The following is a 27,926-nucleotide window of genomic DNA, read 5'->3' on the forward strand; positions in this document are numbered from 1 at the left end:
TCCCTAATCAATCCACACTTGTCCAAGTGACCGCTAATTCTATATTGGATTATCGTTTCTAAAAGTTTCCCCAGCATCGAAGTTAAACTGACTGGCCTATAGTTGCTGGATTTATCCTTACACCCTTTTTTGAACAAGGGTGTAACAATTGCAATTCTCCAGACCGCTGGCACCACCCCCATATCTACGGATGTTTGGAAGATTATGGCCAGTACCTCCACAATTTCCACCCTTACTTCCCTCAGCAATCTAGGATGCATCCCATCCAGACCGGGTGACTTAAGTTTAGCTAGCCTTTCTAGTACTTCCTCTTTATTAATTATTAGCCCATCCAGTGTCTCAAGTACATCTTCCTTTACTGGCAACATCTCTTCCTTGATAAGGACAGTTGCAAAGTACTCATGTAGTACCTTGGCCATGCCCTCTACCTCCATGAGTAGATCTCCTTTTCGGTTCCTGATCGGCCGCACCCCTTCTCTTACTACCCGTTTACTGTTTACACGCTGATAGAAGACCTTTGGATTCCCTTTTATGTTTGCCGCCAGTCTATTCTCACACTCTATCTTTGCCCCTCTTATTTCCTTTTTCACTTCCCCTCTGAAGTTTCTCTATTCAGCCTGATTCTCACTTGTGTTATCAACCTGACACCTGTCATATGCCCCTTTTTTCTGCATCATCTTACTCTCTGTCTGTCTGGCTCTGTCGGAATTTCTGTCAGAATTTACATCAATTAGACTTTGTTGCCTTAAAGGGGCAGGGCACATTGATCATAGGTTTACCTTTGCAGCACAATAACACCTTAGGGGTAACCGGGAGACAGTGTATCGGCTTGGTCACCCGTTAAACACCTTTCTTCATTTTCATTTTTATTGACTTCAATAGAATCAAAAATGGGCAGAGGTGTTTAAAGGGTGCCTGAGCCGAGACACTGTCACCCGACATCAAAATGACCCCCCTTTGTGTGTTACAAGGTAAAGCGCTCCTGTTATTCCAAGACATTGTAACATCCAACTTGCTGCGAGCAATGCCACCGGGGATCTGCTAGTTAAAAATCAATAGAGCCCCCGAAGCTGATCAAAAGACAATATTGAAGGAAACAGCAACTTTAAATTTGAAACAGCAGCTAGACTTGACAAGTGAAGAAAATCTGTCGTGTTAACATTATATTAATGTATTTGTGCAAAAGTCCCATTTCTCTTTTTAATTCACACATAATAAATCACACAAGACAAAAGTAATAAATATGACTGCCGTAGCTGATGGCCACCATCTTTTATCACCCGTCAGGAAAGGAATACTACAAAAGAGCGATTTAACATTTTTATGAAAAGTCAAAGTATGATGAAATTTTCAAGGTGGCTAGTATTGTCAAGCAAGACAGTCAATCCTTAGTATAATGGCCTTTGGTACATCACACATTTCTTTGTCTCCCTCACTAATAGAGAAACTACATAAAATGAAGTGCCCTCTCTGTAACCTACTTTTTGATGTAACATGCTTTTTTTCTATGGTTCTCACTGTGATGCACAGAAGTATTGTCTTTTAATTTTTTTCAGTAGTACTGAACTATTTTCTAAGCATTAACCTAACTTGAAGGAGTGTGAATCACTGCAATGACTGTTTATGGAGTTGTTTAGAAATTGGAGTGCATCCAATTTCTGTTGACTATTAGTCTATTGACAGCATGTGCAACGTGAACTGTCTATGAAGCTCAGCATATTCTTTGAGATCAAAGTCCCTTGGAAGTCTGCAGGACCAACTTCAATTGGATCTGGGATGAACCAAACATTAAACACAATACTCCAGCCATTCTTTCCCTCTTCTCTCCTCTCCTCCCCTCTCCTCCCTTCTCCTCTTCTCGTCTCGCCTCTCCACCCCACTCCTCACCTCATCTCTCCCTGCCTCGACTATCCTCTCCTCTCCTCTCCTCGTCTTTCCCCACCTTGCCTCGCATCTCCTCTCCTCTCCTCTGGTCTCTCCTTCCTTCGCCTCGCCTCGCCTCTCCTCTCCTCTCCTCTCCTCTCCTCTCCTCACCTTTCCCCTCCTCTGATCTCGCCTCTCTCCTCGATTCCTCTGCAGTATGTTTTGGGTTCAGGACAGCCATATACATATCCACAGTCACAACATTTATCATAACATTTGCCAATTGGGAGGGGGATCTTGAATCTATGGGAAATGCAAAGATTCATACTGGTGCAAGAATAAGTGCTCTTTGGAGGTTTGGAATTAGGAATATTGCTGCTGCTGAGTAGAAGGAACTTTACTATGAGTTGGGTCCAGGAATCATACAGAAAACCATCATGTATAATTTGGCTTACTGGTTATATCAAGTGCCCCCATGTGATCTTCTTCAACTTTCGAAAGATAAAAGAAAGAAAGAACTTGCATTTATCTGGAACCTTTCACAAAACTCAGGACATTCCAAAGCGCTTTACAGCCAACGATATACTTAAGTGCAGCCAACTTACGCACAGCAAGGCGCCTCAAACAGCAATGGGATAAATTACCAGATAATCTGTTTTAGTGAGGGATAAATATTGGCCACAATACCAAGAGAACTCCCCTGTTCTTTGAAAAGTGCAATGGGATTTTTTTACATCCACCTGAGAGGGCAGGCAGGACGTCGATTTAATATTTCATCCGAAAGGAAGCACGACAGTACAGCGCTGAAGTGTCAGTCTAGATTTTGCGCTTAAGCCTCTGGAGTTGGGGTTTGAATCCACAACCTCTGGACTCTGAGGTGAGAGTGCAACCACTGAGCCAAGGCTGACAGCTTAAAATAGATAATTCAGTAGATTGTAGATTGTGGCTTAGAACACAAATTGCCAAACCAATTTGTGAAGGAATGAATGGATGAGACAAGTAATTCACACTATAGATTTACAAAAGTTGCAGGCTTTGCTTTCCGTCTCTGGAAGATAGAAAATAACTAATAGCCACATCTGCTGTGTTAAGCGACAATTTAAACAAGGTTCCTGAATATCAACCTTTACCTGGTGGTTTGTTGCTGACCGTCCATGGAATCATTCTGTCTTATTTATCTCTCTCTGATGGCATCAGCTGGAGTACCTAGCTTGAAGAAGGCTGACTGAGAAATATGTTTCAAAATTTGACTTGGACAAAGCAAATTTAAATATGTTTCTCTTAAACGCAAATCGAAGTGCCCATCAATCTTACATGCAAATAAATCCCAAAAAATGCTTTTAATTTGTCTCTCCCTTGGATATCTAACTGGACACAATGGGGCGAATTTTAACCCCCTAGGATGAACAGGCCTACTTCCGATTTAACCGTGGCGGGTTGGGGGAGGGGTGGCCGAGTAACCTGCTCTGGAGAAGTGGGTTAGTGATTTTTATATATTAATGAAGTTCCGTTCCTTAGATTTGGGCAGCCATTTGCATTTACCGGCTGCGAGCCGGGTTTCCCAGGGCTCGGGAAACCCAGCAACTAAAGGGAAGTGGGAGATGCCGGCTCCAGCAGGTAAGTGCTTTTCCAGTACAGCTTGTGGGCCAAGAGGAGCAGGAGTGCTTCCCCTCAGCCCCTCAAGCAAACCTTCTGCCGCTATCTCTCTCTCCCCGTGCTCGGCCGAACCCCCCCACCACCGCGATTAGCCGACCCCCCTGCGATCTGCCGACCCCCCTCTCATGATCCTCCCCTCACCAGCCATCTCTCCTGCCCCACGATCTCTCCTGCCCCACAATCTCTCCTCTCCCGTGATCTCATCCCCACGCGATCTCTCCCTCCCTCCTCGCTGCCGCATTCTGAGCCCCATCCCCACCAACCCCCGATCTTCTCGGGGACCGTCCCCAGCACTCCCCGACTGCGGCCTTCAACAGCAGGCTTTCCCACCCGGCAGCCGGAAAGCCTCTCAATCTGGCAGGCTGCTGGGTGAGAAACGGAGTTAAAAAATTCTAATGAGGTCCTGCCGTTAAATTTGGCAGGACCTCCACGTTGCAAGCATTTCCGGGTTTCCTGGCCGCTGACACGGGCCTCCGGTCCCTCCCCACCTCCCTGTAAATATCGGGGCCAATGTATGTATTTTGGGGCTTGTGATTCAAAACAAATTGTACTATTGTCTGTGGGTGAATCAGGCTTTCAACTCCATATGTACCATGACAGAAAGAAAAAAGCCAAAATACGTCTTTTTGGCACCTTCGTTTCACAAAGATAAGTACCGATAAGAGAAGCCATTCAGCTCATTCTCCCAGCTTGAACTCAATTTAACAATCCTGATGGATTCTCCACATATTTTAGTGATCTACTGTAGGCAGACTCTTTATTCATTTTTTTTTGTTGGACAAACATAAATAACTGGGATCGACAGGACCTTAGCTGAGAAACGGCCACAGGGAGAGTTGTTATGGATTATGGTGAAACCTGGAGGAAATAAACCCGAAACAATAGCAGTTGTTCAGCGAGGCACCTTCTTAAAAATGAGCTTCGCCCAATTTTATTATGTCTTTGCCCCTCAGCTTCATGACATTATCACCTCTAAGGGGTACGTATAAACTTGCAGTCCCACCTGAATTACATTATTTAGCAACAGACTGCCAGGTGGACCCAGTACTGCTAGGACCTGTTTACCCAGATAGATAAGCACATTGGTAATGGAATTCACTCGGGCATAGGAAATACCGTATAAAAAAGGCAGGCAAACCAAATAGGTCAATTTTGTGGATGACCTTGGTACATTCTGTGAATGCTTCGCTCACAAAGAAACTTTCTACAGTTAGCTATAGGGCCTGACCAGCCATGATGAATGACAAAAGATAATCAGCAAAAAAATGTTTTGCAAATCTTTCTGTTGCTCACTCACAGCATAAGGTGAATTGCCAGAATGTACATTGTTGTATCACTCCTGTGCACAACTTCGTCATTGTGCACAACTTTTCTTTCAATTCCCTTCGGAAAAAAATGGTTTACCAAACACTTTCTCATGAAGATGGTAGCTCCTTTAAATAAATCTTGCTAGTTAATAGTACAGACCATTCGAGATAAGCATATACCTGTCGAACGACAGCACAGAATCCCTGATCCAAGCATAAAATATTACCCAATTATCCATTTGTTAAAGCTCAGCGTTTTAAGCATTAATCCACTGTCAATTGTTATCCGGGGACAGTGCTGCGTTATCAAAATGTAATCAATTTTGTGTAATATATTGTTTTTTTTTGAAGTGTATTGAGTTGGTTTTCTTTAAATTGAATTGGAAAATTCATTATTAATTGGGCTGTAGTGGGGAGATTTTGGCAATTGGCTGTTACTATCTGCAGTGTGTGGAAATCCTTATGCAAGCACACTCCTGATTCAAGCAAAGTGCTTGTTGGTGAATAGTTTTGCACAATTTCTCCAGTCAAGTGAAGACCTATCTTGTCGTCTTTTTTTTGTTCCCCTGGATTTCCTTCATGCTTATCTTACAGAAGTGAAAACCGCCAAAAAGAAAACACCGCTCCCATATCTACATAAATCTTTACTGTTACATGAAAGAACTAAGGAAAGATGGCGCTCCATGGGGAAATGGGAGACGGTGAAATAAATGGCGAACCCTAAGAATAAGAAATTCCGACAGGCGAAGTTCATGTATGAATCTTTTAGGCACTTGTACTACATTCCTGCTTGAACACTGCTTTTACATAGGTGTTAATCCATTTATTTAATGGATTAAAGCCTGTGTAAAAATAGGACATTAAGTATTCAGAAATTAACTTCACCCGTTGCAGTTTCTTTCCTCGGTGTCCCTTTATTAGTCCAGTAAAAGAACACCATCTTTGTGAGAGGGAGGAAACCCTTTTCTCACTAGTTGGCCAAACACAGGAGGCAGTGACACAATTTCTGTGGCCTAGAAATTTGGGTGCGGCTATTCTTGGGCACTTTGGGGGGTGGGGGGGGTGGGTATATGGTAACCATAGGTAACTCTGCTTAGACAAGAGTTGATGAACATAAACATCTAAAATTTGGATGTCAAAAGTAATATTGTACCAAAAGGAATTTGATAAGAATGACAGGGTTTCCAACGCCTTTTAAATACAAATATTATTTTACTCGTGCAGCCCTATAATCAGAGAGTTATAAAGAAAAGCTGCTGACCTATTAATTTCCTCATTTAACATGTTGTGCAATGATATACAGCAACTTGGTGAGGTGCTACCTTTCAAGTAAATGTGCCATTATCACTGTGACATTGGGAACTGTGAGGTTTGTGATCCTCAATTGAAAGATTGGTGCTGAGTATTTTGAGTGAAAGTTTTGTTCTGTTTTAAGAAGAAACATTGCAATAATATAAAAATAACAATGATTTTTTCTATTATTTACTCTTCTCAAAACTGCCTGTACCTGCACCATGTAACCTGATTCCTTCAGGTACTACGTCAAGCATGGTTATGCTTTGTTTATCTGTTTCCTTGAATGAATGTGGAGATGTCATAAAACTAGTATTAGCAGTTATTGCTCACTCACAGACACCCAGCCATCCAAAATGACAGGTGCTATATGTACATATGGATAAACTGTGCTCCAGGTCTGATCTGTGATTGGGAGTCAGTATCTAAACTAGCTACTTTGACTTACTTGAAGACAAGGTGTGCTTCCTCAAAGGTTGTAAAATGGAGAAATGGTGAAACAAGTTGCCTTCAACTGATTAACAATGGCCATATGCAGAAATAAGTTACAGTTCAATATTGCACTTCATTGAAGGCTCAGAGGTCAATTCATTAATAAAAAATTCTGTGAGCCATTGAAGGTCAATTTTCACCTCATTCTGAGTTTATGGAGGTAGGAAATTTGTCCCACATACTCACTCCTGCAGACCTTTCATATAGCGTCATTCTCTCTATTTATTTAGACTCCAATTTTCATTTTGATTTCCTCTCTTCACCCCTCCCTCCCCGACCCCAACCCATCCTGAGGGTGGTGGCGGCTTATGCTGGGGCATGGCTATGTGAGTGTGGACTGCCTCCATTACCTCATTCTTCCCACTGTCTGGACTGTGAGTGTTGGTAGGTTATATCATCTTGGGGACCATCACAACTAAGCCTAGTCCTGGCTTCACAGGCTTCTACACATGCACACACTTCCTGCAGGAGTAGCTAAACACAGATCTGGAGCTGAACTTTGGCCAAATCTCTTTCCTCTCTAGGCCAGAAATTCTGAAACTAATTGTTGTACCTTCGATAACACTATAGCTGAGACCAAGTAACTCAGCACAGACCAGGGGCCAAACCTGCACCTTCCCAATCTGTATGATTCACTGTCATTCCCCACCACATAGTGCATTTATGGGTACGGTAGCATAGTGGTTATGTTACTGGACGAGTAATCCAGAGGCCTGGATGAATAATCCTGAGTCATGAGATCAAATCCCATCATGGCAGCTAGGTAATTTAAATTCAATTAATTAAATAAAATCTGGAATTAAAAAAAAACTAATATCAGTAATGGTGGCCATGAAACTACCGGATTGTGGTAAAAACCCATCTGGTTTACTAATGTCCTATAGGGAAGGAAACCTGCCGTCGTTACCCGGTCTGGCCTGTATGTGACTCCAGACCCACAGCAATGTGGTTGATTCTTAATTGCCCTCTGAAATGGCCTAGCAAGCCACTCAGTTGTAAAATCTCACTACGAAAAGTCATAATAAGAATAAAACCGGACGGACCACCCGGCATCGGACCACTAGGCACCGGACACGACAAAGGCAAACCAAGCCCAGTCGACCCTGCAAAGTCCTCCTTACTAACATCTGGGGACTTGTGCCAAAATTGGGAGAACTGTCCCACAGAATAGTCAAGCAACAGCCTGACATAGCCATACTCACAGAATCATACCTTTCAGCCATCGTCCCAGACTCTTCCATCACTATCCCTGGGTATTCCTGTCCCACCGGCAGGACAGACCCACCAGAGGTGGCGGTACTGTGATATACAGTCAGGAGGGAGTGGCCCTGGGAGTCCTCAACATTGACTCTGGACCCCATGAAATCTCATGGCATCAGGTCAAACATGGTCAAGGAAACCTCCTGCTGATTACCACCTACCGTCCTGCCTCAGCTGATGAATCAGTCCTCCTCCACGTTGAGCACCACTTGGAGGAAGCACTGAGGGTAGCAAGGGCACAGAACGTACTCTGGGTGGGGGACTTCAAAGTCCATCACCAAGAGTGGCTCGGTAACACAACTACTGACCGAGCTGGCCGAGTCCTGAAGGACATAGCTGCCAGACTGGGTTTGTGGCAGGTGGTGAGCAAACCAACACGAGGGAAAAACTTACTTGACCTCATCCTCACCAATCTACCTGTCACAAATGCATCTGTCCATGACAGTATTGGTAGGAGTGACCACCGCACAGTCCTCGTGGAGATGAAGTCCCGACTTCACACTGAGGACACCATCCAACGTGTTATGTGGCACTACCATCATGCTAAATGGGATAGATTCAGAACAGATCTAGCAGCTCAAAACTGGGCATCCATGAGGCATTGTGGGCCATCAGCAGCAGCAGAATTGTATTCCAGCACAATCTGTAACTTCATGGCCCGGCATATTCCTCACTCTACTAATACCAACAAGCCAGGGGTTCAACCCTGGTTCAATGAGGAGTGTAGAAGAGCATGCCAGGAGCAGCACCAGGCGTACCTAAAAATGAGGTGCCAACCTGGTGAAGCTACAACTCAGGACTACATGCGCGCTAAACAGCGGAAGCAACATGCTACAGACAGAGCTAAGCGATTCCACAACCAACGGATCAGATCAAAGCTCTGCAGTCCTGCCACATCCAGTCGTGAATGGTGGTGGACAATTAAACAACTAACGGGAGGAGGAGGCTCTGCAAACATCCCCATCCACAATGATGGCGGAGTCCAGCACGTGAGTGCAAAATACAAGGCTGAAGCATTTGCAACCATCTTCAGCCAGAAGTGCCAAGTGGATGATCCATCTTGGCCTCCTCCCGATATCCCCACCATCACAGAAGCCAGTCCTCAGCCAATTCGATTCACTCCACGTGATATCAAGAAATGGCTGAGTGCACTGGATACAGCAAAGGCTATGGACCCCGACAACATCCCAGCTGTAGTGCTGAAGACTTGTGCTCCAGAACTAGCTGCGCCTCTAGCCAAGCTGTTCCAGTACAGCTACAACACTGGCATCTACCCGACAATGTGGAAAATTGCCCCGGTATGTCCTGTCGACAAAAAGCAGGACAAATCCAATCCGGCCAATTACCGCCCCATCAGTCTACGCTCAATCATCAGCAAAGTGAGGGAAGGTGTCGTCGACAGTGCTAACAAGCGGCACTTATTCACCAATAACCTGCTCTCCGATGCAGTTTGGGTTCCGCCAGGACCACTCGGCTCCAGACCTCATTACAGCCTTGGTCCAAACATGGACAAAAGAGTTGAATTCCAGGGGTAAGGTGAGAGTGACTGCCCTTGACATCAAGGCAGCATTTGACCGAGTGTGGCACCAAGGAGCCCTAGTAAAATTGAAATCAATGGGAATCAGGGGGAAAACTCTCCAGTGGCTGGAGTCATACCTAGCACAAAGGAAGATGGTAGTGGTTGTTGGAGGCCAATCATCTCAGCCCCAGGACATTGCTGCAGGAGTTACTCAGGGCAGTGTCCTAGGCCCAACCATCTTCAGCTGCTTCATCACTGACCTTCACTCCATCTTAAGGTCAGAAATGGGGATGTTCGCTGATGGTTGCACAGTGTCAGTTCCATTCGCAACCACTCAGATAATGAAGCAGTCTGTGCCCGTATGCAGCAAGACCTGGACAACATCCAGGCTTGGGCTGATAAGTGGCAAGTAACATTCACGCCAGACAACTGCCAGGAAATGACCATCTCTAACAAGAGAGAGTCTAAGCACCTCCCCTTGACATTCAACGGCATTACCTTGCCAAATCCCCCACCATCAACATCCTGGGGGTTACCATTGACCAGAAACTTAACTAGACCAGCCATATAAATACTGTGGCTACAAGAGCAGGTCAGAGGCTGGGTATTCTGCAGCGAGTGACCACCTCCTGACTCCCCAAAGCCTTTCCGCCATCTACAAGGCACAAGTCAGGAGTGTGATGGAATACTCTCCACTTGCCTGGATGAGTGCAGCTCCAACAACACTTAAGAAGCTTGACACCATCCAGGACAAAGCAGCCCGCTTGATTGGCACCCCATCCACCACCCTAAACATTCATTCCCTTCACCACCGGCGCACAGTGGCTGGAGTGTGTACCATCCACAGGATGCACTGCAGCAACTCGCCAAGGCTTCTTCGACAGCACCTCCCAAAACCGCGACCTCTACCACCTAGAAGGACAAGGGCAGCAGGCACATGGGAACAACACCACCTGCACGTTCCCCTCCAAGTCACACACCATCCCGACTTGGAAATATATCACCATTGCTTCATCGTCGCTGGGTCAAAATCCTGGAACTCCCTTCCTAACAGCACTGTGGGAGAATCTTCACCACATGGACTGCAGCGGTTGAAGAAGGCGGCTCACCACCACCTTCTCAAGGGCAATTAGGGATGGGCAATAAATGCTGGCCTCGCCAGCGATGCCCACATCCCATGAACGAATTTTTAAAAATTTACACGCACAAGGGATACTGAGTCCATGGATTTAAAATGGCTGTGCGGCAGTCAGATCAACACAAAGATAAAAAGGACTGACTACATTACTAACTCCGCCGGTTGGTTGCCCAAAAGTCAAAATTGACCCCTTTATGTGCATGGCAGTGGAGGGGAAAGGGAGAGGGCTGGTTTGGTTGATTTGTGCCATTGTATCAGCAACCTATAAACAGCTCAGCTATGCTAACTTGGCAAGTGCTGCACAACACCTTCAACCATGTAAAGAGAAGGGAATCCTGTGCATGTTTATCAAGAAACCACTGGCATATAGCGTATAAAAACCTTCTTACAGGTAAAGATCGAAAGCAATGTTACCTTTTTTACCAAGTGCAGAGAGCTGCTATTCTGCATGATCAGGAACTGGAAATCCAATACAATGAAATCCAGCGCAGAGTGTGCACCTTCATTCAAGTTTTAATGATCTGCAAATCTTGGGGGCATGAAGAAATTTTCACACTGATGTGACCAGCACACTGTAATTTATGGTAGTTATTTACTGTCTTTTTGAGACTCTAAGCTCTGGAATTCCGTCCCTAAACATCTCATGCTCTCCACCTCTCTCCCCTCCTTTAAGACACTACATAAAACCTACCTCTTTGACCAAGTTTTTGGTCACCTGTCTCCTTATGTGGCTCTGTGTCAAATTTTGTTTGCTAAGATTCCTGTGAAGAGCCTTGGGACATCTTGCTATGTTAAAAATGCTATATAAATGCAAGTTGTTGTTGTTTGTTTTAAATTAACCGTCCGTCTATCTCTCTTTATTACAGTTCCTCCAAGCTTCCTAAAACGTCCTTCCAACCTGTATGCTTACGAAAGTATGGACATTGAGTTTGAATGTGCACTCAGTGGGAAGCCGGTCCCTACTGTGAGGTGGATAAAGAATGGAGAAGTGGTCATTCCCAGCGATTATTTTCAGATAGTGGTAAGCTGTTCATAATGACGATCCGGATTCTTTCCCCTCAGTCTGGTTCAGTAAAAACTGAAGTCGAGTACATTTTAAAGTTCATCACAACTTTAATAGCAGGGTTCTTAGTCTGCAGCATTGATTTGGACTCCTGATAGAGTCCCTCTATGCTGGCAGAGCAAGAACAAAAACATACAGAAATCCACACGTTTTTATACAAATCAATAGGGTTGGAACATACTTAACGAGGGTCAACACCAATCATAAGCCGGGCATAGGTTGCCATGCGAGGTTACATTATTTCCGGCCAATCATAAATCGTCCATGTGCTGATCATGCTGCTGTTAGACATCAAAGGGGATACTTCCTCACCTTCCAACTTGGAATGTTCTTCCCTGTTCCTTCTGTTCCTTATCTCCCAACCTGGAATGTCTTTCAACTTTGGCTAAGCTCGTTTCCTATATTGATCTGCCATAAACATGGAGACATTCAGACCAGTCCTTGAATCACATCAAAGACTCTACATTGATAACCATGCAAACCTGCTGACTACGCAAACAGGAGGCCAGGCCACCTGTATCAATCTCAGTTACTAACTAATTAACCCTTTCTAACCATTTTGCATTCTGCTTCTTTGCCACGTAGGCATTTTAATATTTTACCGAAAACTGACCACGTATGGATTCTCAATTTCATAGCTGTTGATATGCTGAAGAAACTAACACTAACAAAGCCAAAGCTGAAACCCACCTCAATTTGACTGGTTCCATTGGGCTTGGCTGCAACTTGGCTCAAATTAAATTAATTGGAATACAGCTGGCTTTGACTATTAATTCTGAACACAACTGCTCGGTATAAAAGTGCCCCTTCTGACATAAACACACATTCTGTTATATGTTAAGCATTATCTATATTTTGTCAGTATACAACAGGACTATCACCAGTAGGACTCAGTGTTTAAAAGCTAGATAGTTCAATGACTTCTTATTTTGGGGACTGGATGGTGCAGTGGATTAAAACACTCTCCTTTTACCTCTAACACTGAGATTAAATCCAACATCGACTGACGGGATCAAAGTCCCTTCTCTCTACCAGTTGTATGAGTCCTATATAAAATTGAGCACTCTCAACCCAGTTCCCATTGAGTTCCTGGTCCACAATACAAACACCCCCTTTCAGACACAAGGGGAAATATTTCCTCTCTCCGCTACGTATAATAAAATTATTCTCTATAAATCGGTCATTATGATTTAGGTGCGCAACATCCTCTTAAACTTGTAATTACACTCAAAGAGACCAAAGAGATGGCCACATTGGTGCAGTGATAGTTGCCCTACTGAGGTTCTATGCTAAAGCACATTGTTGGGGCAGAGTTAACCATGCGATACCTGAACTGGGAATGCTTGATGCTGGCACCAAGTGCCTGAAATAGGAAATTGTTCCATTCCCTAGCACTGATGAGTATAAATCAGCGCTTCTATTTTTCTCTGCACAGCTCTATATAGTTTTTTTTTTAATGCATTTTTATTTAAATAGTGACCCTCATGATATCATTAAGGAATCTGGCTTAGAGGTTGGAAATATATCTGGACTTGAATTGAATTGATTGCTGAAGATGATTCTGTCACTATCAATGTTAATTTACCTTTGCTGCATTGTCAGGCTCAACAAATCCAGGAAGCTAATTTCTTCAGCAATACTATCAGTATTTGCTGCTTAAATTAAAATGCCCCAAAAATCAGCAGAAAAAATAAACAGGGTATTGAAGTTACTCATTATTCTAATACTTTGAATTTAGAACTTCCCTTGATGGTTCATTGAATAAATACAATGTCCATTGCAGAACTGAGCCATACAGGGAAGGAAGGTCACTGGTTCCAACCCTGGTCTATACTGAGTTACCAGACCTCAGCTGGAACAGAAGCATTAAAGTTAGTGTGTTAGTGAGGGGAGGGGGGCAGGAATCAGTGAGGGTTCCCTCTTTTTAGTGACCCTCACTGGAAAATGCCTGTGTTTGGAAATTTGGGTGAGGACAGGATCAAGCTTGATTTCTTGGCCAAATTGTTCTGCAGACAGTCACTATATTTTTTTATATTCATTCTCCGAATGTGGGTGTCGCTGGCAAGGCCAGCATTTATTGTCCCTTCCTAGTTTCCCTTGAGAAGGTGGTGGTGAACCGTCTCCTTGAACTGCTGCAGTCCGTGTGGTGAAGGTACACTTACACGTGAAGAATGGCCTCTTGAATGAGTTACTGGAGGGCTCCTGGTGCCCATACAACTGCACCCCATCAACAGCATCTTCAGCAGGGGAGGGGAGAAGATTTAAGAGTCTTGATTGTGGCATTTGATCTTTAACATGGCGGCTTGCTGGGACCTTGATACGAGAGTATAGCCAGAGACAACAGTCAGCAATCCAGAGTATCAGTGCAGAACACAAAGACTGGAATGGGCTCAGCTATGCTCTGATTTATTTTGTAGTGGGACAATAGAAACGCTGGCGCCAAGCCCAAGATTTCATTCTTAACAATGAGCTGGAGAAAGCAACAGCGATTTAAGTGGCTTGGATTTGATCCAAGATTGATTCCCATTTGATAAACTGTTTACTCAGCTGTAAAGGACATTACCTATTTCACTTTTCTTAACTGAGTTTCCTTGTTTTGCACTTTCATGTGTGTAGTTTGAATTAATCTTTATCAAAATGACATTTTTTTTAATTAAAAAAAAATCAGGAAGTTAATTTCCAGCAAAGGGACAAGAGTAGCTCATGATTGGCTGTAAAATAGGATTGATGGTGATGGTTTGATTTCTCTTAGAATGCTCTGCTGTGTAACATTTTTATTTTATTAAAATTTTTTGCCCCATTATGACATTATGACAAAGGTACAGATGAGTTTTAAAAAAATAAAATCACAGGTAAACAAAAGTCAACAATTTTTTTATTCCCAGGAAGTGGGTGGCGCTGGTAAGGCTACACTTATTGCCCATCTCGAATTGTTTTGAAGAAATTGTTTTTGCAATTGAGTGGTTCTTACACTTTAGAGAGCGTTAAGAGTCAAGCATGTCGTGTGGGACTGGCATCCCTTTCCTGAACGGCATTAGTGAATTAGACTTTACCGCAAAACAACAGCATTTCATAGTCATTTCTTTCTGAGGATAGCCCATACATTTACCAGATTTGTTAAATTCAACTTCATAAATTGCTACGGTGAGATCTGAATTCCTAACAGTTGGGTTGCTGGTTCAGTCCTGTAACCTTTACATTACTATCTCCACATAAGGAAACTGATGTATTGGAACACAGCAAGAGGGAGGAGCAGGCACTATGGCCTTTCAAATATAACAGATAGCTGTCCTGATGATTCAGTCGGGATACTAACCCATAGAGAGCAGAAGGCCCCAAGTTTGATCCCCAGTCCCCAGTGATTTAGCCGATTTCAGCTGGAGCATTAAAATTGGTCTCAGCGTTCATGGATTGGGAAGGCAAATGTCAAAGTTCCCACTCCCATCCATTGAATTCTCCTGCAAAGTGATATGTGTGGGTATCAGGTAAGAACAGTATAGCTATGATAAATTGCGTGTCAAACAGCCTGCACTCACACTCATTATCTGAGCTGAAGAATACACCTAGTCCTTGAACACCTCAAATTTAAAACTCGCACCCTTGTGTTTAAATCCCTACATAGCCTCGCCCCTCCCTATCTCTGTGACCTCCTCTATCCTCACATCCTCTATCATCCCCCTCGAACTCTTCGTTCCTCTAATTCTGGCCTCTTGTGTATCCCCCACTCCCTTCTGCCCACCGTTGGCAGACATGCCTTCAGCCAACAGGAACCACACTCTCCACTGCCTTCTCCGCAGTTGAGCCTCTCTTTAAGACAATGACAACAATAACTTGCACTTATATAATGCCTTCAATGGAGCAAAATGTCCTTTAGCCCAGAGTCGAAGCGAATGCCAAGGTTATCAAACAAAAGCCCCAGTTCTTTGACAATATCTTTGATAATATCTTTTCTAATATCTCCTTGGCTCAAGGTCCAGTTTTTTTCCTTCGGTCTCTGTTTCAACTTGCATTTATCTGCACTAAATTGGAAGTGCTAGATAAATGCAAGTTGAAACTAAAACATTTCTATTAGTGTTAAACACCAAACTGTTGCAATTACAGAAGTGAAAAGTTATTCCATTCCACAGCACTGACACCCATCATCTTGAAAAAAGAAAGAATATGTGCAGCTGAGCTGAACCCAATCTGGTTCTCACCCAGTGCCCACCGCATACAGTTCTTAAATGAACCCAACTTAACTTTCCAAATGGCAGGTTGAGAAAGGTCAGAGCAACGTTTATAAATGGTATGTCTAAGCTCAACAGTTCACTATAATAACTGGTATAGATGGCTGGCTGCTTTAGAGTGCCACTGTGAGGAATAATATAGGAAGAGCCATGCTTTCCATGGTTTAATTTTGACTGATTTGGCTGTCCATGGAGGTCTCAGTTGGTAAAGACAGTGAGTAACTAAGCAACAGAGACCAGAGGCTCCAAGGTTCAATTCCCGATCTGTGCTGAGTTAACTGATCTCAGATGGGCTGCTGGCAGTGGTGTTACAATTAGCTCAACACCCTGGGCTAGGGAGAAAAAGTAAGCTGGGTTCTCGCTCCTGATTTTTGTACAGTCCCCTCAGCGAGGAAGTGTTTGTGTATGGATCATGGGCAAAGACAGGGTTAGGCTCAGACGTGATGCTCCGCATACTGCGCATCACTGCCGTGATGTCCTCGTATTAAGGTAAATTTCTATTGTCTTTCAAAACTGTCTGATCTCTGTTTATATATTTATAGTATGAGTCTATGGGGTAAATTTTAACACCAAGAACGGGTGGGTTGGTGGTGGGTGGGAAGGAAAAAATTGTAAAAATGCAAAACCCGATCCCAACTCGCCCACTTCCGGCTTTAACGGAGGCGGGTCGAGGGGCCGGTGACCAGCCCGCTCTCAAGAGGACGGGGCGGTCACTGAAAGCTTTCAAGGAGGCTGCGTTCTCCATTTTAATAGGTTTTTTATTTTTAACTCCTGGGGGCCGGGATTCCCAAGTCTTCTGATTCTCGTGAGAGGACACGAGAAGGCCCGGATCAACAGGTAAGTGCCTTCATTGCACAACTTGTGGGCCAGGAGGAGCAGGCGTGCTTCCTCCAGGCCCAACAAGCCTATCTGATGTAATCCCATACATGCGATCGGCCGATGCCCTCCCCATGAACGACCCCCACCCGATGTCTGACCCCCCCGATGTCTGATTCCCCCCCACCGATGACCGATGCCCCCCCCGATGACCGATGCCCCCCCACCGATGACCAATCCCCCCCCCGATGACAGACCCCCCCCGATATCTGACCCCCCCGTGTCTGACCCCCCCATGTCCAACCCCCCCCGATAACCGACCCCCCCGATGACCGACCGCCCCCAATGTCCAACCCGATGTGTGATACCCCCATGTCTACCCCCCCAATGTCGACCCCCATTCGATGATTGACCTCCCCAATGACCGATCGCTCCCTCCACACCCCCACCCCGATGATTGAACGACCCTCCCCACCAATCTAAGACTTGCCTGCTAGCATCCACTCCCTGGCTGCTATCCCGTCCAACTGACAGCCAGCCTGTCAATCTGGCTGGCTGTCGGGCGGGAAACCTACTGAAAGAAATTGAAAAATGTTCTTACATCAAAATCATAAGGACGTTCGGAAAACCCATACTTCCGGGTTTCCCATTCAGAAATTCCGCGCCCCCCACCCCCACAACATTTTCTTCCCAGCTCCCCGTTAAAATTTAACCCTATTTATCAGGTTTATAGGTGTCTTTCAGCATCTTAGTTTATGGGATAGACATTAGTCGGGGCCCGTTTTCCTGAATCAGGAGGCCTGAGGATCACCTGGAATTGATCCTCGGGCCTCATCCAGTTACTCGGGGCAAGTTGCCGGCACTGGTCGCGCCCCCACGGCTGCTCACCCCACGAGAAAAATCAATTCCGAGCAGCCTGCCTCGCCGGCAGTGGCCCTCATGTAAGTTCCAGGAGTGGGGTTGGAGTGGGCAATGGGGGCGGGGGAGGAATCGCCAGGACTGTGGAGTTGGGGGGAGCATTTCTGCTCATCGTGGCTCCACAGGAAGGTGTTTTTAAAAAAAAAATTAAAACCTTGCCTGCCTGACGCCTATCTCGCTCATCGGTAACAAATTTTACATAGGGGTCCATCAGCAGGCATTAGGCCCCTAATTAACATTTTCAAGGGGCCTGATGCCTGTTTTAGGCAGCCACCCGGCACACCTAAAAAATGGGCCCTACGAATATAGCAGTGGGCTCAATGCCTGCGCAGAATGGGGGCAGGCCGTCCCACTACTAAATTGGTATGCTTTGCGCCAGTTTTACGCCTGATTACCAATTTCTGCCCTTATGCATCCATTTACCTATATCTCCACAGTTTATTTATCCATTAACCGACAAATGTGCAGCCTACCTAATTAAATATTGACTCATCAGTAGAGTACAAAATGAATCTTTACTTTATGAAATGGACCAACATTAAGTTTGATTCTGGATTGCAAAGACTTTGCTGTTACTGTCAAATGATTTCACATTACGTCCTTTTACTTTGTGTTGTAGAGTGGCAGTAACCTACGGGTACTGGGCCTGGTGAAGTCAGACGAGGGTTTTTACCAGTGTGTGGCAGAGAACGATGCTGGGAATGTGCAGACCAGCGGACAGCTAATCATTCCAGAACCTGGTAAGACAAAAAATCGTAGACACTTGTATCGCCTTTCATTCTTTTTGTATTTACCCTTTTTAATGACAAAGTAATAATTTTAAAAGGAAGGGCACTCACATTTTACATTCATTCAACACAATGGCTAAGTTATTTTGGAAAAGGTTACGATTTAGGGATGGGCTTTGTATTTGAATCTTTCATTTTATTTATTGAACTCAACTTAGTTATGGCACTTTATAAGTTTCATTACATTGTACGTGCATTTACTGAGTCCTGTGCATTTTGGTTGCATTGTGTGTTGAGGGTTGGCAGGATTTCCCTTGAAAAGGGGGCTTAGGTTGAACAGGGATGTTGGGTTGGAGGCTTCCTGTGTACTTGCTGTGGGCAGACAGTAGTCTACTGGACAGTAAAAAGAAAGAACATGAATTTATGTTGTGCTTTTCATGTCCTGATTGCGCTTTGCAGCTAATGAATTATTTTGAAGTGCAGACCTTACCTAGTCTGGCCTAGATGTGACTCCAGTTCCACACCAATGTAGTTGACTCTTAACTTCCCTCTGAAGTGGCTGAGCAAGCTACTCAGTTGTATCAATACGCTTGTGTTCAAGGACAAGGCCCACCACCACCTTCTCAAGGCAGTGAGCGATGGACAATAAATGCCTGCCTTGCTGGTGACGCCTACATTCAAGAATGAATTTTTTTAAAAGTCACTTTGTTATTTAAGGAAACAAAGCAGTTTATTTGCGCACTGCATGGCCCCACAAACAGCAACGAGACAAATGACCAGTAAATCAGTTTGGTGGTGTTGGTTGAGGGATAATTGTTGGCCGGGACACTGGGAAAATTTCCTTGCTATTCTTCAAAAAAGTACTTAAGGGATCATTTACCTCCATTTATGGGACTTGGGTTTAACATATCTTCCAAAAGATGGCACCCCCAACAATGCAACACTCCCTCTGTGCTGCATTTGAAGTGTTGGCCAACATTAAAAAGTCCCTGCATTGGGACTTGATTAGGTCGGAGGCAAGAATGCTACTACTGAACTACATTAACACTTAAAGTGAGTTGGTTATCTGATGATTCTAGGATCCTTCCAGCTGGGGTGCAGGAACTTGGTTTTTAAAATGTTTCAGTCTGTGATATTATTTGTTGTTCGAAGGGCTGCTGACCTCAGCTCCCTGTAAATACATTGCAGAAATTCATTGAAGTCACTGAACTCTCACCAGCAGTGAAGAGTTTCCAGCACTGAGAGTGATTTTGGGTCCGTGCTTTCCGGTAACTGTGGTGACAGTCAGCATCCCATAAGTGGAGAATCTAAAGGGGATGATTTTTTATTTGTTTGTCAAACAAAGTAAGATTCTGTACCTTGTAAAGCAACATGATATCTGGGAACGATCCAGTCCTGATTGTTACTTCAGAATTTTTTAAGGGTTGCCAAGAGCAGCTGGCTGTGCAGCTTCCTTCAACAAATTACCCACTCACGGACGGGCAGATTTGAAATCTGTCTGCCTTGGGATTCGCAAGTGAATGGTAAACTGCCTTAGGAGGAGAAGGCACTGAAGCAAAGCCTTTCATCCAGCTTGCTGCTTTGTGGCCATTATCCATCTAACTGGAAGAGTACCTCCACATACCCCTGAAACAGGGACAAAATGTGTGGCAAGTGGCACAAGATACTTGTCTGACAGACTTCTGGGCAGGATACAAGAAACAGCTCTTCATCTTATAAACAATCTTGCTCTAACCTCTCTTTCCATCACACGGTTCCTCATCAATCCCTATTTTAACAATATGACTGTGATCATTGCACTCCTGAACGTTCCCCTTACGTTCTTCCTAAATTTAAAATATGCTACCCGACACAGACTTCCTCCCTGCTCCCTCACTGTACTGACATCTCACTATCTCCTACTCTAACTCGCTCTGTTCCAGGCCATTCATAACTTGTTCAGTCTTTTAGTCCCTTCTGACTGGAATTTACAGGCTTTTAAAACTCAAGCTTGGTTTTTGATTAATAGCTGGAAAATTGTGCATGTTGTGAATTAGGCTGTGCTGACCTCCCTCTCTGAATTCCCAATATGCTCTCCCATTGCAATGCAGCTCTGTACTAAACCTTAAAATTTACCCCTTGATCACTGTTACTTGATTTACTTTGATGTGAAGATGCCGGTGATGGACTGGGGTTGACAAATGTAAGGAATCTTACAACACCAGGTTATAGTCCAACTGTTTTATTTGAAAATCGCAAGCTTTCGGAGGCTTTCTCCTTCGTCAGGTGAGCGAGTGTGGGATTCCATGGAAGGTTACCACATTTATATTCAGAGAACAATACCTGGTGATTCCAGATAATCTTTCCAACTGCCCGTTGTCAAGGCAATCAAAGTGTTCAGACAGAGTGATGTTACCTACAGGACCACCGAATACACAAACAGCCAGAACACAAAACAGAGAGAGAGGGAGAGAAACATCCGAAAGGAAGAGAAAGACAGAGAATGACCCGTTGTGTTAAAAACAGATAACTTTTTTTCGCTGGTGGGGTTACGTGTAGCGTGACATGAACCCAAGATCCCGGTTGAGGCCGTCCTCATGGGTGCGGAACTTGGCTATCAATTTCTGTTCGACGATTTTGCGTTGTCGTGTGTCTCGAAGGCCGCCTTGGAGAACGCTTACCCGAAGATCGGTGGCTGAATGTCCTTGACTGCTGAAGGTCCTTGACTGCTGAAGTGTTCCCCGACTGGGAGGGAACCCTCCTGTCTGGTGATTGTTGCGCGGTGTCCGTTCATCCGTTGTCGCAGTGTCTGCATGGTCTCGCCAATGTACCATGCTCCGGGGCATCCTTTCCTGCAACGTATGAGGTAGACAACGTTGGCCGAGTCACAGGAGTATGAACCATGAACCTGGTGGGTGGTGTCCTCTCGTGTGATGGTGGTGTCTGTGTCGATGATCTGGCATGTCTTGCAGAGGTTGCCGTGGCAGGGTTGTGTGGTGTCGTGGACGCTGTTCTCCTGAAAGCTGGGTAATTTGCTGCGAACGATGGTCTGTTTGAGGTTGGGTGGCTGTTTGAAGGCGAGTAGTGGAGGTGTGGGGATGGCCTCCAAGGCGGCCTTCACGACACACGACAACGCAAAATCGTCGAACAGAAATTGATAGCTAAGTTCCGCACCCATGAGGACGGCCTCAACTGGGATCTTGGGTTCATGTCACGCTACACATAACCCCACCAGCGAAAAAAAGTTATCTGTTTTTAACACAACGGGTCATTCTCTGTCTTTCTCTTCCTTTCGGATGTTTCTCTCCCTCTCTCTCTGTTTTGTGTTCTGGCCGTTTGTGTATTCGGTGGTCCTGTCGGTAACATCACTCTGTCTGAACACTTTGATTGCCTTGACAACGGGCAGTTGGAAAGATTATCTGGAATCACCAGGTATTGTTCTCTGAATATAAATGTGGTAACCTTCCATGGAATCCCACACTCGCTCACCTGACGAAGGAGAAAGCCTCTGAAAGCTTGTGATTTTCAAATAAAACAGTTGGACTATAGCTTGATTTACTTTGTTTTATCTCCTACTCTTTTGGACTATGGCTGTGTCCTGAGGCCTTGGCCCTCCACTTGCTTTCCTCAACTTCAAAAAACACAGAAGAAGACAGATAGAAAATAATAGAGGGTGAAGAAAAAGTAAGGTTGTTGCCTACTTTCATTCAATGGACCCTCTGTCAGATTATCCTTTCATTTTCCAGTGGTTAATCGGCTCTGGCTTTGAATCTTGAGACCAACGTGTAGTTGTGTACTTCATTGCCCAGGTATGTCCTGTCCACAGAAAGCAGGATAAATCCAATCCGGCCAATTACCGCCCCATCAGTCTCCTCTCAATCATCAGCAAAGTGATGGAAGGTGTCGTCGACGGTGCTATCAAGCGGCACTTACTCACCAATAACCTGCTCACCGATTCTCAGTTTGGGTTCCGCCAGGACCACTCGGCTCCAGACCTCATTACAGCCTTGGTCCAAACATGGACAAAAGAACTGAATAAGGTGAGGTGAGAGTGACTGCCCTTGACATCAAGGCAGCATTTGACCGAGTGTGGCACCAAGGAGCCCTAGTAAAATTGAAGTCAATGGGAATCAGGGGGAAAACTCTCCAGTGGCTGGAGTCATACCTAGCACAAAGGAAGATGGTAGTGGTTGTTGGAGACCAATCATCTCAGCCCCAGGACATTGCTGCAGGAGTTCCTCAGGGCAGTGTCCTAGGCCCAACCATCTTCAGCTGCTTTATCAATGATCTTCCCTCCATCATAAGGTCAGAAATGGGGATGTTCGCTGATGATTGCACAGTGTTCAGTTCCATTCACAACCCCTCAAATAATGAAGCAGTCCAAGCCTGCATGCAGCAAGACCTGGACAACATCCAGGCTTGGGCTGATAAGTGGCAAGTAACATTTGCGCCAGACAAGTGCCAGGCAATGACCATCTCCAACAAGAGAGAGTCTAACCACCTCCCCTTGACATTCAACGGCATTACCATCGCCGATCCCCCACCATCAACATGCTGGGGGTCACCATTGACCAGAAACTTAACTGGACCAGACATATAAATACTGTGGCTACAAGAGCAGGTCAGAGGCTGGGTATTCTGCGATGAGTGACTCACCTCCTGACTCCCCAAAGCCTTTCCGCCATCTACAAGGCACAAGTCAGGAGTGTGATGGAATACTCTCCACTTGCCTGGATGAGTGCAGCTCCAACAACACTTAAGAAGCTCGACACCATCCAGGACAAAGCAGCCCGCTTGATTGGCACCCCATCCACCACCCTAAACATTCACTCCCTTCACCACCGGCGAACCGTGGCTGCAGTGTGTACCATCCACAGGATGCACTGCAGCAACTCGCCAAGGCTTCTTCGACAGCACCTCCCAAACCCGCGACCTCTACGACCTGGAAGGACAAGAGCAGCAGGTACATGGGAACACCACCACCTGCACATTCCCCTCCAAGTCACACACCATCCCGACTTGGAAATATATCACCGTTTCTTCATCGTCGCTGGGTCAAAATCCTGGAACTCCCATCCTAACAGCACTGTGGGAGAACCTTCACCACACGGACTGCAGCGGTTCAAGAAGGCGGCTCACGACCACCTTCTCAAGGGCAATTTGGGATGGGCAATAAATGCCGGCCTTGCCAGCGACGCCCACATCCCATGAACGAATTTTTAAAAATGCTGAGTGTTGCCAAAGTAGCTCCTAAGAATGGGAGAACTGAGATGCTAAATATAGGAACATAGGAAGGTACAGGACAGGAAATGCCATTTTGGTCCATCTGTCTGACATTGCGGGTGAATTTCCTTGGAGCTGCTCCTGCTCCGTCACCTAACTTTGCTGGAGGTGAGGCAGAAACCCTGTTGATTTTCGTTTACAGGGTTTCTGCCGCACATCCGGCAAAGTTACGGCAGTGGAGCAGGATGAACTCCGAGGAGATTCTTGCCCATTGAATTTGCGGGACCTGTGGAATATCAGTGGTATGTTATAACACAGCAGTATCTGCACTCCACCACTAGAGGGAGGATTAATATTCCCCTCGTAACTCACTGGAAGCCTCTAGTGGCAGAAACTGGGTATTGTGCAGTTTTCTTGAACACCTCTGTGTGACCATCAGATACCAGCTGATGAATATGTCCATAAAATGTCAACTTTTAGCCTCGTGAAGCTTGGAGCAAAATACTCTGAAGTCTGACAATGGTGTTCACTATCTAAAAGGGAAAACAAAAATCGTCCTACAGGGGGACAATGCAATGCAAAATGTAAGGGTGCTTTTTAGGGACAAAGAAGAAAATTACCATTGCAGTTCTGAAAATATCAAAACCAATTAAGAACCACTTAGTGATGCTTTGCAGAAAAGCATTTCATACGGACAAAACTTTTATTTATTGAGAAACCTGGTGTACAGCCAAGGCCTACAGAGTAGGAGACCATCAATATTGAAAAGAATAGGCAATAAGATAAATTAAGAATGAGTGGGTAGGTAACATTCAATTAGGTTTTTTAAGCCTGCAGATTATAAGGACAAGGAAAGACTGAGTAAGTAGAGATAAAAACAGAAAATGTTGGAAATACACAGCAGGTCAGTCAACATCTGCAAAGGAAAAAGACAGGATAACATTTTATGTGTATACCCTTTAGCAGAACTGAAGACTCTGTTCTTTTTCTCCCATGGTTTTGAGTTCCTGGAAAAGAATGATTTACAGTAGGGGACTGTGAATAGTCTAGAGTTTAATTGATGGAAATCAGGGGTGTGCACCCACGATTTCTTCATCTGCACACTCTGCAGGACAGGCTCCCCCACCGATAGGACGCATTTGTAAAATCAACTCTGTTGTGTCAACAAATTCTTTCCAGAAGCCGTAAGTAAATGGTAGTGCATCACACTGTGGATCTCTTGGTACTTAGGATAACACATAGCGCTGCATTGTTGTGTGCTATCCCGCCTAGAATTGATGGAAAATGTGGCAGTGAGGCCTGCCTCGTTTCATGGCCTCAATTTTCCTCTCCCTCCCTCCTCCCGCCAGGACTGCTGCTTGCTGCTGCTTCTTCACCCATTGCAGATCCTGGGTCATTTCTCTCCCTCTTGCTTTTGTTGTTGCCGCTTCCCGGGACAGCTTGGTGAAGCTGATGGTAGGCTCCGGATAGTGACAGTAATGCCCCCAAAGTTCAGCAATGGGGGGAGAGGGCCTACAATAGGCCTTCTCTCCCTCCAATTAGTCCCCACACATGTATCTATGTTTATAAATTCATTCTTGTGATCTGGGCCAGCATTTATTGCCCATCCCTAGTTACCCCGAGAAGGTGGCGGTGGGCCTTCCACTTGAACCACTGGAAGCGGTTTGATACAACTGAGTGGCTTGCTAAGCCACTTCAGGAGATAGTTAAGAGTTAAACACGTTGGAGCGGAACTGGAGTCACATATAGGCCTTTCGGCAGGTTTACTTGTAAGTCTTTGTGTCTGACGAGGTCTACATGGCTGTATTTCCTGCCATCTTTGGGGCTCTTCTGCCCCGTTACCTCATGTGCTGCTGCAGTGATTTCCCTGCTGCAGCACTGCTGAAGTTAGTTTTGTGGGAATGATGGACACTATTTTGGTGGCAGAAATCCTGCTGGGAGCCTGCCTTGCACGGTAATGAACCCAACCCAAGAACTGGGTCGCATTGTGGCAGTTTTAGAGGTGCAAGCAGAAGTCTTGCTCCAACAGAATATAATGTTACAAATTTTAGGTTTTAATGCAAGATATTCTCTCAGGTTCAAAATCACTGGTCAATTCCGTAGTGGACCTCGTGTCCCTTATAATCTGGAGTGTACCTTTTCCTGCCCTATAAGTAGTTCAATGATTGCTTGCTCCAGGGATTAAAGCAGAGAGCCCTTACTTTGTATCCCAGCTACTGAAATATCATAAATGCTGCCACGTAGATTCTCCACCATTTACAGAAGGTAGACTGAAAAGATAAGTCAAGGCACAGTATATATTTCTCACAGTGAAAAGAATCCCTTTCTCTGCATTCCTCAGTTATGAAAAAGCAATAAAAATGAAATTGCTATCTATCTAAATACAGGCTCACCTTCTCCAGCTTAAAGCTTTGAAGCTAAACTAGTTCAGACTTTTAAAAAACAAACAGCCTCTTGCTGCTGCATTACCATAAACCACTCTGTGTGTCAGCGAGACAGTGGGAGAGAGAGAGAAAGCTGCTGCTGCGATACCATAAAGCACTCTGTGTATCAGCGAGGGAGTGGGAGAGAAAGAGAAAGCTGGGAACTGTCTCCCTTAAGTTTGTGAGATGGGGCGCTCAGTCCATTGAGCTGTCAATCCCAGGTGTCTGCCTTCGCTAAGCTCTCCACTGTGCAAATGGAATAGAATGACATCTGGACCTCCAGGTGTCACAAAGACCCATCTTCTCACAATAGCCTGAAATGTTTGAGATTGCACATAATAAGCCTCCCCTTGAATGACTAATTAGCACTTCAAATTACCATTATAACCAGCCTGATTCCAGGCTGACTGCAGCTATGGGGTTAACCCCTTGTATGTTGAATCTAACAATACAGAAATATTCTAAGTTTAAAAAATGAAATCTAGCTTAAGCACATCATCCTTATCAGCAAAAAATGTATCTATTTATCTATCTATAATATTTTAAAAATCGTATGCCTGTGCACACTAATCATGTACAGAACGTTACTTCCTGTTGTCATGTTTTGTCACTCTTTTCTGTCAGCTTTTGCTATTATAAATTCCTGTGTCCATATTTATAATAGAAACTGCCTGTAAACTTGTCATGTTGTAATTATACCCTCTCACCAGTGATGGCACTCTAATGACTCAGATATGCATCTCCCAGCTCCTCAGCATATCCTGCACAAAAAGTCCTATTTACAACCAATCCTACTTCTCTGCTCCCAAATTGTCATAAATTTTGTCACTTAACTATAAATAATAATATAACATCAATAAAAATAAGGACAAAATAAGTGACTTGAAAATGGGGACTGAATTATGGCTGCTTTGTTTGTATAGTTTGTAGTGTATTCCAAGTTAATAATAGATTGAAGGTTTGAGGTGGTTTCTAAATAGGATAATCTATAGTCTGCGCTGTACTTTTTATTATCGAGGATGTCATGGCAGGATCCTATACTCAAACCAAAGCCTCGAAATGTCTGTGATCAATGTTATCGTATGAGTGTATTTGTGTCAAATTCCTCCCTCTGCTCTTTTAACGGAGTTGTTGGTCCCTTGAAAGTAAACTGGTTAATTCCATCATTAAAACAGTGGAAAATTTGATACAAGCTTGTTGAATGTTCAGGTTATAACATTTCACACAGTAATATCCGGGCTCACCAGATTTCACCACTAGTGATACTGTACCATTTGATTTGATTGGTAGTAATACTTTACTGCTTGATTGGCCTGGCAGTGAGTGTATGCTTCTGGTTTGACTGGTAATGATACTCTACCATCAGGGTGACTGGCAATGGTACTGTATAATCAGGGTGACTGGCAATGATACTGTGCCACCAGGGTGACTGGCAATGGTACTGTATCATCAGGGTGACTGGCAATGGTACTGTATAATCAGGGTGACTGGCAATGATACTGTATCATCAGGGTGACTGGCAATGATACTGTGCCATCAGGGTGACTGGCAATGGTACTGTACCATCAGGGTGACTGGCAATGGTACTGTACCATCAGGGTGACTGGCAGTGATATTGTGCTATTAGATTTGATTGATATTGATACTTTTCCACCTGATTTGACTGAAATTGATACTGTACTACTTGATTTGACTGATATTGTTATTTCCCACCTATTTTGACTGATATTAATACTCTACCACCTGATTTGATAGATACAGTATCATTAGATTTGACTGATACTGATACTTTTCCACCTGATTTGACTGATATTGATACTGTAGCAATAGATTTGACTGACATTGATACTGTAGCATTAGATTTGACTGACATTGATACTGTACCATTAGATTTGACTGAAATTGATACTGTAGCATTAGATTTAACTGACATTGATACTGTAGTACTAGATTTAACTGAAATTGCTACTGTAGCATTAGATTTAACTGAAATTGATACTGAAGCATTAGATTTGACTGATA

General features: G+C 44.5%; 1 protein-coding gene across 1 annotated transcript in view; it reads left to right on the plus strand.

Moving 5' to 3' along the window:
• dcc (DCC netrin 1 receptor) overlaps nt 1-27,926 on the plus strand; it is a gene marked incomplete at its 5' end in the record, with an annotated part of 787,692 nt that overhangs the window by 311,359 nt on the left and 448,407 nt on the right. The window contains 2 exons of the mRNA XM_067983624.1: nt 11,395-11,549; nt 18,171-18,291. Of these exons, the coding sequence (XP_067839725.1) occupies nt 11,395-11,549; nt 18,171-18,291 (276 nt within the window). The remainder of the gene's footprint in view (nt 1-11,394; nt 11,550-18,170; nt 18,292-27,926) is intronic.

This window comes from Heptranchias perlo, chromosome 1 (assembly GCF_035084215.1).
Source record: "Heptranchias perlo isolate sHepPer1 chromosome 1, sHepPer1.hap1, whole genome shotgun sequence".
NCBI lineage: Eukaryota > Metazoa > Chordata > Chondrichthyes > Hexanchiformes > Hexanchidae > Heptranchias > Heptranchias perlo.